General features: G+C 30.2%; 2 protein-coding genes across 2 annotated transcripts; both read right to left on the bottom strand.

Moving 5' to 3' along the window:
• Nucleotides 1-388: 388 nt before the first annotated feature.
• Nucleotides 389-2,415, bottom strand: LOC109793132 (ras-related protein RABA4d). Its single transcript, XM_020352600.3, has 2 exons — nt 1,967-2,415; nt 389-1,230 (listed from the first exon to the last, which is right to left on the bottom strand). The coding sequence occupies exons 1-2, from the start codon at nt 2,191-2,193 to the stop codon at nt 771-773; spliced, it is 687 nt and encodes a 228-aa protein (XP_020208189.1). The 5' UTR covers nt 2,194-2,415; the 3' UTR covers nt 389-770.
• A 5,295-nt stretch (nt 2,416-7,710) lies between these two features.
• LOC109795699 (putative pectinesterase 29) lies at nt 7,711-11,777 on the bottom strand. The gene is made up of 5 exons (XM_020355200.2): nt 11,320-11,777; nt 9,907-10,054; nt 8,597-8,806; nt 8,263-8,513; nt 7,711-7,930 (listed from the first exon to the last, which is right to left on the bottom strand). Exons 2-5 carry the CDS (start codon nt 10,033-10,035, stop codon nt 7,759-7,761), a joined length of 762 nt encoding a protein of 253 aa, XP_020210789.2. The 5' UTR covers nt 10,036-10,054; nt 11,320-11,777; the 3' UTR covers nt 7,711-7,758.
• Between the last annotated feature and the right edge of the window lie 1,934 nt (nt 11,778-13,711).

Genomic DNA, 13,711 nt, shown 5'->3' with positions numbered 1-13,711 from the left:
TTCACATCTGGTTTGTTGGAGGATAGATATTACTAAACAAAACAATGAGGTTGGTCTAATTATAATTTATAACACAGAAACCCTCCATGAATATTAAAGATCAAATCAATGGATATGTGCTGAGATCAGTGTAGTAGGTAATGACAACAATATAAGAAATCTAGTGCCTAAGAGATAACAACTTTTTAGCAAGGAGATCTCAAACTTTGTTCATTATCATCGACCGAATAGTCGTCCATTATTTCATTTCGAAACCCATTGTAAAATACATTGTTTATCTGGCTTCAAGAACATGTTCATTCATAATATTAAACAATAACATTTTCCTGTCATGTATAATGTTAGGAGTCTCATGATGAGTAAGCATATAACGAGATGAGTAAGCATATAACGAGAGTCCGACTCAAAAAACTAGTCCATTTGGTAGGAGAGCCTCAAGGCTTAAGTACCATATTAAGCTTCATATTCTACTCAATGTAGACTCCTAACATATAACTAAGAGAATGATGTCCTATTTGCATCCTTGGGATGCTGCTTTGTGTAATAGTCATGGCAAAGGAGTCACATCTAGATACATTGAACAGACTACTCAAATTCATCATATCCTTCTTGAGTTTGCAAAACTATGCCTAACAACTATCTCTTGGAGGGTAAAATACAGTAAAAAGAAAAAATAAATGGCAAAGTATATATAAAACTCATAATAGCATGGGGGAGGGAGGTAAATAGTCCTTACCCAAGACAAAGGTGGCCCTAGGTGAAAACAAATTCTAAATAATACTGCAACAATTGAATCTCCTATTAGCATTCTGGCATTCAGGTTCTTGCAATGGGACACTAATTTTTGTTCCATCAAGTTCAAGGTTTACTTTATCCCAATTTGATTCAGGTCCATCCACAGGGATGTGCTTCCTACTGACAGTTCTGTATACTTGAGAGAGGAGACCAAGGAAAGCTGATTCCACATTGGTGGAGTCAAGTGCCGATGTCTCCAGAAAGAAGAGACCTTCCTGCTTTGCAAAGTCTCTGGCTACCTCAATAGGCACTGCTCGAATAGAACTCAGGTCAGATTTGTTGCCAACAAGCATGACAAGTATATTTTTATCCGCATGTATCCGGAGCTCATCCAACCACTTTTCAACATGGTCAAAGGTTTGCTGATTGGTTATGTCGTATGCTAGTAACGCACCAGTTGCACCCCGGTAATACGCAGTTGTAATTGCTTGGTACCTGTCATGAATGCCAACATTGTCACAGGAAAAATGAAATAGACATGCATTTGAAGGACACTTCAGCAACCAAATAAACCACACCCATAAAAATGAATAAAACACAGAATCATGGCAATTGACAGACTAGTTAAAATCGTAGGTACATGGTACATGGTTATGCGTTTTTATGTATATACGTGGTTCATCAAGTAGTACACAGTGCAGTGAATTCGGTATGCTGTGCATAGGGTTATAGGGAGAATTTTATATATATGGTTAAAACTTAAAACCAAGGTTTTAAATTGCGGTTGCAATAGTTTCACCGCAAAGCAATCCTTGACATTGCTGGAAACTGTGAATAAATGTGATCAAAATTGTGGTCCAAAGAGCCCCAAAACCTTGAAGATGCAGCTGAAATCGTGGTCACGTACAGTTTTTCAAAACCTTGCTTAGAACTCATCACAAACTCACTCTATTCTGTTGAAGCTTAATGCTACAACAGAGACAATACAACCAAGAAGCCATCAACTGCTAAACATTTAGATGAATATCATGTAGTTGAAGGGCCATGATTCACCACTTGCATCTTCTGGATTGCTTGTATTAAAAAACTACGCTGGTTTTTGTTTCTCAAAAGATCAGATCTCAACTTTTAGATTTTCAGATCTCAGTTATTCATATTCCTAATCAAAAACACATAATAAAAGAAATGTAATTCATCATGAGAATGAATGCATAGTGGAAAAATGTTGGACCTTTCTTGACCAGCAGTGTCCCAAATCTGTGCCTTGACTAGTTTATGATCCATGACGACCGTCCTAGTCAGAAACTCAACTCCAATTGTGGGTTTGGATTTCATGTGGAATTCGTTTTTCACAAAGCGATTCAAAAGCTGAGATTTTCCAACCCCCGAGTCCCCAATCGTGACAATCTTGAAAATGTAGTCGATGCCCTCGTCAGCATCACCCTGCCACTGAGCCATTTTCTCAACGACCCTTTTGGAGGCTCAACGCAACAGGGCAAACTGCGCAGCGTGTTGGGCATAAAAACGAGACCTTTTTTTTTTTCTGTGTGCACACGCCTCGTGTGTGTGTGTGTGTGCCTCCACGGAACGTTGTTTTTATAGGAAAGAGAAAAAAGGGGTGGTTGGTTGGAGAGGCATTTGGGTAAGGGAAAAATGGCATGTCAATTAGTTTCATTAATGTTTGAATCACGCTTCCGTCTTTGAGTAGACACTGGAAGCGTTCTTTTGCTGAAAGCAGAGATAACGAGTTTACAGTTTCGAATTTGGACAGCAACTTGGGACACACGACAAGAAAGGAAGATTAGGATTTTGACACTTTTATAACCCAAAAAGAATTATTTTACTGTGACGTGGAATCTAAGATGGATACAAACGGTGCAAGTACATCCTTATTTATATGGGTGGGTTTGGTTTGGGGCTTTGGGCTTAGTTAAGAAGGCTTCTACGGGGAAGCATGAAGGTAAGTGCCTCATGGCATTAAAAATATTTATAATAATAATATTTTAGTATTTAAGTTTTTTTTAATAAATGTATCTGCATAGAGTTACAGGGATCAATTCATCCTTCATTCCAATATACTAACATGGGTTTTTTAAGTTTTCCATCTCTTAATTATTATTTAAGTCTCTTTGGTTCTTCATGTTTAAAGAGTTGACTTTATTCAATCTTACTTGTCTAAGAAGGGGGAAAGAAATAATATACATGTAAAAATCACTTCAATACTTAATTCCATTGTTTATTTCAACCAAATCAAAGTAATTAATACTTGTAATAAATATGATTTAAAAGCATCTTTTTCTCTTTAATTCACTATTATTTATACTAATTTTATTGAGTATAGATACATTATATTTGAAGGGTATTTCTATGCAATTCATGGAATCTTTATTTACATAGTCCTTGACAAAGATTCAAGAATCCTTTAATTTTATCCCTCGATCAAATCCTATTGATATACATGCCCTCAAGCTTTTATATAGGTTATAAATAAAAATAAAACAAAAATTTACTTTTCAGTAATTATAAAGTAAAAAAAAAAAAAATGTTGTGTTTGTGACGATGATTATTGTTGTGAAAGAAAGCAAATTCTCATAGACATTTATTTTTCCAATATCATATTTCTTTTTTCGAAAAATACAGAGTAACTCAATATTATATTTGTTTTTCCAAGTTTTACACAACAGTATGTGTAGACTCGCATAATAAAAGCTAAAAGCATGTTATTGAGAAAATATAATGACAAAAAAAAAAGAAGAGGAATATAGGCAAAGAAAATAAAAAAAAATAGTGATACAAAAAAAATAATTATATGTGTGTCTCAAAATTTCAGTTATTAATCACTTACATAATCTTTGTGAGTTTGTCTCCACTACAACTGTAACACTCCAATTTGTATACTTTTATTGAGAGTAATTTAATAATTTTTAGAGGGTGATTTAGTAGCCCAGAATGGACCGTTCCAAACTGCTAAAAAGATCTATTTTTGGTAGTCCAGAACGGGTCGTTCCCAATCTGGAATGGGTCGTTCTAAACCACCAAAATGGCCTATAATCCTAGATTGGAACGAGGTGTTCCAAAGATGAGAACGGACCCTTCCAGAGATGAGAACGGGTCGTTCCAAATATGGTCGTTATGGGTTTAATTGCAACCCCAGAATGGGTCGTTCTGGTTTGGGAACGGGCCGTTCTAGATGTGAATTTTATACATGATGTGAGATTTCAGAACGGGCCGTTCCACGAATCCTGATGCCTATAAATTGAGTGCTCTAGCACTCCCAAAATCATATTTTTTAGTTCTGACTTCTTTCAGTTCTGACTTCTTTCTTCTACATTCTCTTCTTTCCCTTCTACACTCTCTGAAGATCGAGGGGCACTTAGAGGAGGAGACCAAGGAGATCTCTGTTTTAGTTTCAACTGTTGTTTATCCAGGTACGGAGAAAAAGGGGATTATTTATATGTAGAGTTACATGAGGGAGTTGGGTAGAGGAAGAGTCCCTTAGGATTATGAGTAATTTTATAATTATTTCTGTTTGGATAATTATTGGTCTTATGTGATTCTGTATGTATTTAAGACTACGAATATATGATTAATTTGTAAAAATGATGCTCTGGGAGAGAAAACGAAATTATAGAAAAGTGCCTGTAAGTTAGGTTTTGGAAAAATTGGATTATTTCTGTTTGAGGAATTAATGATCCCATTAGATTCTGTATGTGTTGAGAATTATAAATATATATTTAATTTGTAATAATGATGATCTGGGAGAGAGAACGAAATTGTAGAAAAGTGTCTGTGAGTTAGGTTTTGGAACAATTGGGATTTTTACTGTTTATGTTAAGATTATATTAAATGTGTAATTCCATTGATTATTATATTAATTGATAACATGATGTTGCGAATGGTATGTTATGACTTAACTGCCCAATTAATTATGATGTGAGTATGTGAACATGAGATGAGATGTTGTGTGGAATGTGAATGTGATGTGATTGTGGTTCTTCACACTTATGACCAGGGGTGAACACGGCCCTGGATTGTTACATGGGTATCGTGACCTTGGATAACATGTCAGGGGTGAGCACGACCCTAGGTTAGGGGTAACGTGACCTTGGCACAATGTTATATCAGGGGTGAGCACGGCTCTGGATTGTTACGTGGGTATCGTGACCTTGGATAACATGTCAGGGGTGAGCACGATCCTGGGCTAGATATGCTACAAGGGAAACGTGACCTTGGCATCGTGTTATATCAGGGGTAAACACGGCCTTGGATTGTTACGTGGTGTTGGATCGAGCGCTTACCACTAGGCCAAAAGCTATAGCTAATAGTCAGGGCGCAACTCTTTTTACTTAAGAGCGTAGCAGCCCAAGCGCCATGATTCGACGGTGACTTGGCCCACCTAGCCTCCGCCACGGGACAATTGATGCAACCCGCAACAATCTCCCCCTCAGCAATTGCCCCGCTGGGTATCGAACTCATGACCTTGGCTCTGATATTGGATCGAGCGCTTACCACTAGGCCAAAAGCTATAGCTGATAGTCAGGGCGCAACTCTTTCTACTTAAGAGCGCAGCAGCCCAAGCGCCATGATTCGACAGTGACTTGGCCCACCTAGCCTCCGCCACGGGACAATTGATGCAACCCGCAACACGTGGGTATCGTGACCTTGGATAACATGTCAGGGGTGAGCACGACCCTAGGCTAGATATGCTACAGGGGAAACGTGACCTTGACACAGTGTTATATTAGGGGTGAGCACGGCCTTGAATTGTTAAATGGGTAACGTGACCTTGGCATAGTGTGAAGTGCAAGATTTGTGATGATTGGTGTGATTGCGAATTATGACGTGATGATGATGCATGATTGATCGAGTTATGATATGTTGAAATGTTTATGAATATTTTATTAAGTATAGAGTTATAATGAGACGATATGTTGCGTTTTCTTTATGTGCTTTATATATAGATGTTTTCTTTTCTCACCGTATAATTTGTGGATGTTTTAGGTGAGGAAGATCCGGCTTTGAGTGGTATCTAGGATGCCAACAGTTGAATTGTGGGTGTGCTCTGATATTGTGACATCGGGGCAGAAAATTTTATGATATGAAATTTTTATATGGATTTGGAGTTGTATTTATTATTTTTAAAAATAATTTGTAAACTCTTACGTTTTATTTTCTAATGTTCATTTTTCAATCATTTTGGATATTGAAGAACATTTGTGAAGGTTTTTATGTGAACACATTTACCAACTTTGAAAGTTTATTTTCCTTAATTTAATTACATTATTACGATATATGTGTTGGGGTAGTAATGGTGTCACAACAACAAAACGGACTCTTAGTGGCATTTAATATGACTTTTAGTAGCAATAAAAATTGTTGCAAAGTATAATACTCTTTAATTGCTTGTAAGATGAGTACAAATACTCTTTAGTTACCTTATCTCTAGACTTATAAGATGAAGGTTATCCTCTACTTATATATTCTTTAATTTTCTCTAATCGATGTTGGACTTATATGATGAGGATTATCCTCTACTTATATATTCTTTAATTTCATTATTTTTTAATCGTCTTATCTCCTAATTAATTATTTTATCTATAATTGATGTAGGATTTGGATTTTATACCAACTTAGAATAGTAAGTTATAGGTCTAACTCAACTCTACAAAATAAACTTGTACGGTGAGAGTTATCATTCACTTATATACTTTTTAATTATCTTATCTCTAGTTTATGTGGGACTTAAGTTTTTTTGAATAAATAATTATCGCTAATAATAAATTTTGGAGTGATGTAAATACATTTTTAGCGGCCATTATATATTAATCATTAATATTTTTATTAGATAATAAAATAAATATAACTAATTTATTATTGTTAAACAATTATCGATAAGAATAAATCTTGTTGTAGAACTCATTTGTGAAGATTAATAATAATAGTCTTTAATTAGTAATAAAAAGTCATTAATTATAAAATATTTATAATAGAATTAATACAACAATTAATAAAGCCATTTAATTATGAATGTAATCATTTATAACTTCTAAAAATAATAATAATAAGAAAATACTCTTAAAAACATAAACGATACCTAATATCTTTAAATAAAAGAGAAAATATAATTATGTTTATAATAAAAAGTATCAAAATATATAATGATTAAAATATAATAAATCTTCGACATATATAAAATACGAATAATTATTTCATGCAAGAACAATTTTTGAATTTTTTTTTTATTATAATTATATATAAATCAAATTTTAATATTTAAATAAATCATCAAAAATAAAAATAATCTTATCTTATAATATAAATTATTTATTATAAATCTAAAATATAATTTATATATTTAAAATATCTATTTTTCAAATTTTAAATATAATTTATATATTTAAACATATTATTTATTTATTTAAATATTTCTTTTTAATTTTTAATAATATATAATAAATATTTAACTTATAGATTGATAGCCTAAACTATTAGTATACATTAAAAAATAAAATTATGAAAAAGTGAGGAGGGAGAACAAGACCCCAATATGCTATGTATCTCCTCTCTGAGTATCATTAAAGAGACAAAACTAGTTAAAATATGTTTATATTAAAGAGTAAATATGTGTTTTTCTTTTGTTGTTTATAATTGAGAATAGAATAAATACCTAATTTTATCTAAAAAAAATTACACTAATAATTCTTATATTATTATATCTAAATCAAAATATCATTACTGTGAGGAGAATTGAATTCAAATTTCTTAAGTAAGATGTCGAATTTAATCTTCTAAATAAAAAATAATTATAAGATAAGTAAGACCTTATTAGAGATGCTCAACAAAATTTTCTATAACATAGATTAAAATTGTTATAATATGTAAATTTTGTCCTCACCAATAAGAAAAAAATTAATGAGGAATCAATATTTAGTAATTAAGGAATAGATAGTATATAACCAAAGAGAGTATTAAAAGTTGTGAGCAAATTAATTATTTATACAACCAAGAAATGCATGTCATCAGTTAAATGAAGATATTAGATGGCAAATTTTCAATCCACCCTTCTTTGTCAATATAAGAGATATTTAGGAATTCATCAAGTGCGGGTCCACTTAAGTGCTTCATCCATTGCACACGTTTGGATTTATCTGCTCCAGGTCCACTATTTCCCTCCTCCACAAATGTGATGGTTTCTCTGTAATTAAATTTATTTTCACACAAATGCATAAAATTATGTTAACTACTGAGCTATTTTATCAAAAGTATGAGATAAATTTAGGTAAAAAGAAAAACCTAGTTTAGACTCATCTAAAGTAAAAGAAGTATAACTTACAAGATAATGTATAGTTATTACTAATTATTGTTGAAATTATAAGTTTATTATACATAGACATGTATTATATTATAATTAATCTCAACCATTTTTTTTTAAACTAACGACTTTATCTTCTATAATTGATCATTTTTAAGAGATAAATCTGAACTAAAAAAATAATCCAAGTTTAATGTAGAATATGAATATCTTACTCATGGCCAACAAAGTTACGAGCATTCCAACCTTCAGGTGTTACTACATCTGATAGGAATGAGTTTGCTATGATGACTCTAGCATAAGCCCTTAAAGATCTTCCTAGTAGAGTTTTTCCTCCTATCCCTGTAATGTTACAATTTTTAAAGACAAAGCCGCTAGTATCGTCTGGTGACTCCCTTTCTTGTGCTGTAATAGCCCCAACTTGCATGGGACCATCTTTTCCCATTGAAAAATATATTTCACTTGCCTATTTTTCATTAAAAATTATATTATTAAATGTATTGCGAAATTATTCAAAGAATATAAAATGAGGTTTTTTTTTAATTTTACCTCAAAAATTGATTGACCATTTCCAAATATGAAATCAATCCCACCTTGAATATAGCAATTATAGTAATAATGACGACCATATTGATCATATAAGGTATCTTGTACTCCTAAAAAGGAACAATTATAGAAAGCACATTTATCTGCATAGATTCGAGCAGCTATAGCTTGCGTGATTCCCATTTCGCCAAATATGGGATTGTTGAATGTATTCTGAGAATATAAAATTATAAAATAATTATATTTTTATTTAATATAATTAATTGTCATATTCCACCACATATCTCATAGTGAGTATTTAATTAAATTACACTTTTATTTCTCTTATTACCTTCAATATGTAATTTTGATCTCTTTATTTTTAATTATAAAATTTTAGTATCTTAATTTTAAAACTCTAGTCATAATGTGAATAAATCATGTGGTGTTGACGTAACAATGAAATATAAGAATTAAGAAAAAAACATTAAAAAAATATTCATATGAAGACTTAGAATCCATGCCTTTTGCTTCAATTTTCATCATTTAAACCACTAAATCACTTAAATTCTATTTTTTTTTATCTAATTTTAATCTATTATAAAAATAATAAATAATAATTTGTTTAATAAAATTTAGCAAATTGATTTTATAATTTATAATTTACTATATTCTTATTTTTATAAAATAATATAATATTAGTATATATATTATTTAAAATATTAATTTATTTTACGTTTTATATTTATATTTATTGGATAAAAATATATTACATAATCAATTATATAATTAATTTTCAAAAACATTAATTATTTTATTATATAAATTTATTAGAATGAATAGAAAATTTGATATTTATTGACGAAAAACATATTAAATATATAAAATAAATAATATTAGTATATATATTATTTAATATATTTTCATACAGTATATAACATCACTCGTCTACATCATTACCACATCACCAATTAATGGTATCAATTGAAGGCCAAAAATTGTTTAATTTGAAATTTTGAAAGTTCAAAATTTTATAATTAAAAATAGAGGAATTAAAATGACATATTAAAGATAAGGAACCATATTTTTAAAATAAATATTCATTTAAATTTTTTACACAAACAAAGAAAATAATAATTTTATAAAATTAATCATATTATTAATCTTTTTATTTGAAATGGTATAACACAATAACTTTTTGAAACATATTATTAGAAGTATAAATAAAAATAAGGTAATTAATATTGTATTAAAAAGTTAAAATAACATTTATTTTAAGACTTATTATATAAGACAGGTAATAAAATAAAAAAAAAACTTGAAAATAATGATACCGTAAAAGTAATGCCAGATGCAACAGTATAATTTGCTTGTGAAAAGAAAGTAGCATCCGGATGGTCATCCCATTCAATAGTCGTGAATTGAGTACCAGCTCCTTCTAGGTAAATGCAAGGTTTCTTCATCGGAATTACGACCTGTTCTCTGGATTCACCAAGTACATAATCTATAAGTTTATTAATGCAAAATAAAATGCTCAATACTTCTTTTAAATTTATATAAACAAAAAATTAAATTTTTTTAACTAAAATATAAGCAAATTAATTTCAATCAAGTCAATGTTATTTAATACTCTTAAACCAAAAATATCCCTAAGATAATAAATAGAAATACTATCTGTTACAAGTGTAGTTAAGAATATTTTAATAAATATAATTATATTTCATGTAAAATTATAAAAATTAAATATATTTAATTATCTTTAATCTATGTGATATTGACTATTTTTCTTATATATACATCCACATGAAATATCAAACAATTCATATTAAATTGAACGCACACTACAAGAAATATAATATATATATATATATATATATATATATATATATATATATATATATGGAGGTTATAATTATACTAGTATAATTTTTACTAAGTGTTATACTGCTCAATAACTTTATATTAAATGTGAATTTTATAAATCCAACCGTTAGATTGAAAGTTCATATCTCTTAGATCATATATACAAAATTTTATATTAATCCAAGATGATTTGATACTTCATTTTTATAAAACAAAATTGATGTAATATATTCATTTCAAAATACACTAAAATATGAACACTTTGATTACCTTCAAGTTGTTGTTCAATTTTAACAAAATTTGATATATACGTATAAAGTGATATGAACTTTCAATCTAACGATTAGATTTACAAAATTCATAATTAATATAAAGTTATTGAACAATGTAATACTTAGTAAAAATTACATTAGTATAATTATAACCCCCCTTATATATATATATATATATATATAGTAACATATAAAAAGTGTCACTATAGGTATAATATATGTAGATATATATCTATTTAACGCATAGTTACACATAATTTTAATATTGATTTTGAATAAAATTTAACAACATATTTTGTGTGTTACTATAATCTATACTAATATTTTTAATAATTTACCAACATATATTGTATTTATTGCGTAGATAAAAGAAATTTTTAGTAACATATATAGTGTCATTATATTATGTGTATCACTATATGATAATTTTCTTGTAGTAACAATTAAGTATACTAAGAAAATAACACGATTAATTCTAAAACTTCCTATGTTCTTATTTCTCTTACTTATTACTAGATCAAAGTGTATTAACTAAATGCTTTTTACTTTTTCGTCTGATAATTTCTTCAAAAAACACAAGAAAGATTTGTATGAAAATTTGGAAAATATTACTAGTAAACGCCGGGAGAAATTTTAACTTGAATCCATTGAGAGTTTTCTTCAGGGACAGAGTTGATGGCACTTTGAATTGTTTCGAAATTTGACTGGCCAACAATGATGATCTTGGGTGGATTGGCACAGTCTTGGGATTCAGATACATTGCAAGCAATTACTAACAGCGTGAAAATAAACATAAATAGTTTTCGAAACTGCATTTTCTTTTCCTTTTCAATATTCAAATGGTGAAAGATATGATATCAATACTCTGCCTTTTGTTTTACAAATATTGTTATTTATAAAGAATAAAAAATTATGGATTTGGATTTTCTCATGTAAAACTTGTCCAATCGAATTTCAGTTTGATCAAAAAATAAGAGAGAAAATTTAAATTATTGATTATAAAATAAATTTATTAGAATTTAATAAATTAAGTTATGTCAATTAAACACATAAATTTTTATTGAATATTTGAAATATCATAAGAAAATGCATATAATAATAAAATGATGGTTAATTTTAATTTTTAAAAATATAATTGTACATTCAAATTCAAATTTAGAATTGATATATATATATATATATATATATATATATATATATATATATATATATATATTCTAAGAGCAAGTCTACTTATACTTATTTCATTCAATAACTCATGTTTTACATCAAATTTCAACGATCCAATATCGTTGAATTTAAAGTTCTTAATTATAAATCAAATCTGCAAATTTTAAAAAAATTTGAAAATCATTTGATACTTCATTTCATTAATTCAAATTGATGGATAATCATAAAATTATTTTATATATTGATTTGAATTAATGAAAAACGAAGTATCAAATGTGAATTTTGTAAATCTAACCGTTGAATTATAACTTCATATCACTTTATATGTTTATATTAAATTTTGTTAAAATTGAATAACAACTTGAAGGTAATCAAAGTATTCATATTTTATTATATTTTAAAATGTATATATTACATCAATTTTATTTTATAAGAATGAAGTATCAAATCATCTTAAATTAATATAAAATTTTGTATATATGATCTAAGAGTAAAGAACTTTGAATAGGCATGGCAATCTAACCCACCCTCGTGGGTACCCGCCCCGATTTGGACAGGGAAAGCCCGTGTTTATCGGGTTCGGGTTTTCCCCGATTGATAAAATCGGGGGCGGGGGCGGGTGCGAGGATTGAGATGTTAATACCCACCCCGCCCCCGCCCCGCTTAATAATATAATTAAAAAATTATTTATATATATATATAAACCAAAATTAAAAATATTATATGTAAAAATTTATATTATTTTACTTTTCTTTTTGTTTTTTAAATTGTTCATATTTATTTAAAAGAAAAAAAGAAAAAAAAATAGGAGCGGGGACGGGGCGGGGCGGGGAAACCCGAACCCCGCCGGGGGCGGGGATGGGGACCCAGATTTTACCCTCGGCGGGTAGGCATGGCAACGGGGCGGGCCGAGGGCGGGATTTACGTTCCCCGCCCCCGCCCCCGCAAATTTAAACCGCCCCCGCCCCGGATACCTGTCGGGGGTAAAATCTAGGTCCCCATCCCCGCCCCTGGCGGGGTTCGGGTTTCCCCGCCTCGCCGCCGCCCCCCGCCGCCGCCGCTCCTATTTTTTTTCTTCTTTTTTTCTTTTAAATAAATATGAACAATTTTTAAAAATAAATAAAAGAAAAGTAAAATAATATATATTATTAAGCAGGGTGGGGGAGGGAGCGGGGGCGGGGTGGGTATTAACATCCCCGTCCCTGCCCCCGATTTTATCAATCGGGGAAAACCCGAACCCGAACCCGATAAATACGGGTTTTTTTCATCCAAATCGGGGCGGGTTCGGGCCGGTACCCATGAGGGCGGGTTGGATTGCCATGCCTACCAGCGGGTATTGGGGGTGGGGGCGGGGGCGGGGAACGTAAAACCCGCCCCTGCCCCGCCCCGTTGCCATGCCTAACTTTGAATCTAATAGTTGAATTTACAAAATTCTCATTTAATATAAAGTTATTGAATGGTATAATACTCTAACGGTAGAATTTATAAAATTCACATTTATTATAAGTTACAGATATTTCTTATAAATTTTGCTACAATTTTAATAATCATAGAAATTTTTTTCCATGGTAAAAATTTGTAGAAAATATTGTAAGAATTTTGTTTTGTTTCTTGCAGATTTTCTTGCAAAAATAAAATAAAAAATTTAAATTTGTAAGCTTAATATTTTAAAAAAAACTTCAAGTCCCACATCGATTGAAAATAAAGCAATTAAAGAGTATATAAGTTGGGGCAACACTTATCTTCCAAGTTGATTTGTATGGTTGAGTGTTAGGTTTATAATCTACAATCTTAGAATTTAAAAGATTATGTATCACATGTTGGAGGCATGGAA

This window comes from Cajanus cajan, chromosome 8 (assembly GCF_000230855.2).
Source record: "Cajanus cajan strain Asha chromosome 8, NIPB_CcT2T_4, whole genome shotgun sequence".
NCBI classification, from domain to species: domain Eukaryota; kingdom Viridiplantae; phylum Streptophyta; class Magnoliopsida; order Fabales; family Fabaceae; genus Cajanus; species Cajanus cajan.
This window is presented reverse-complemented; position numbering and strand designations above follow the sequence as displayed.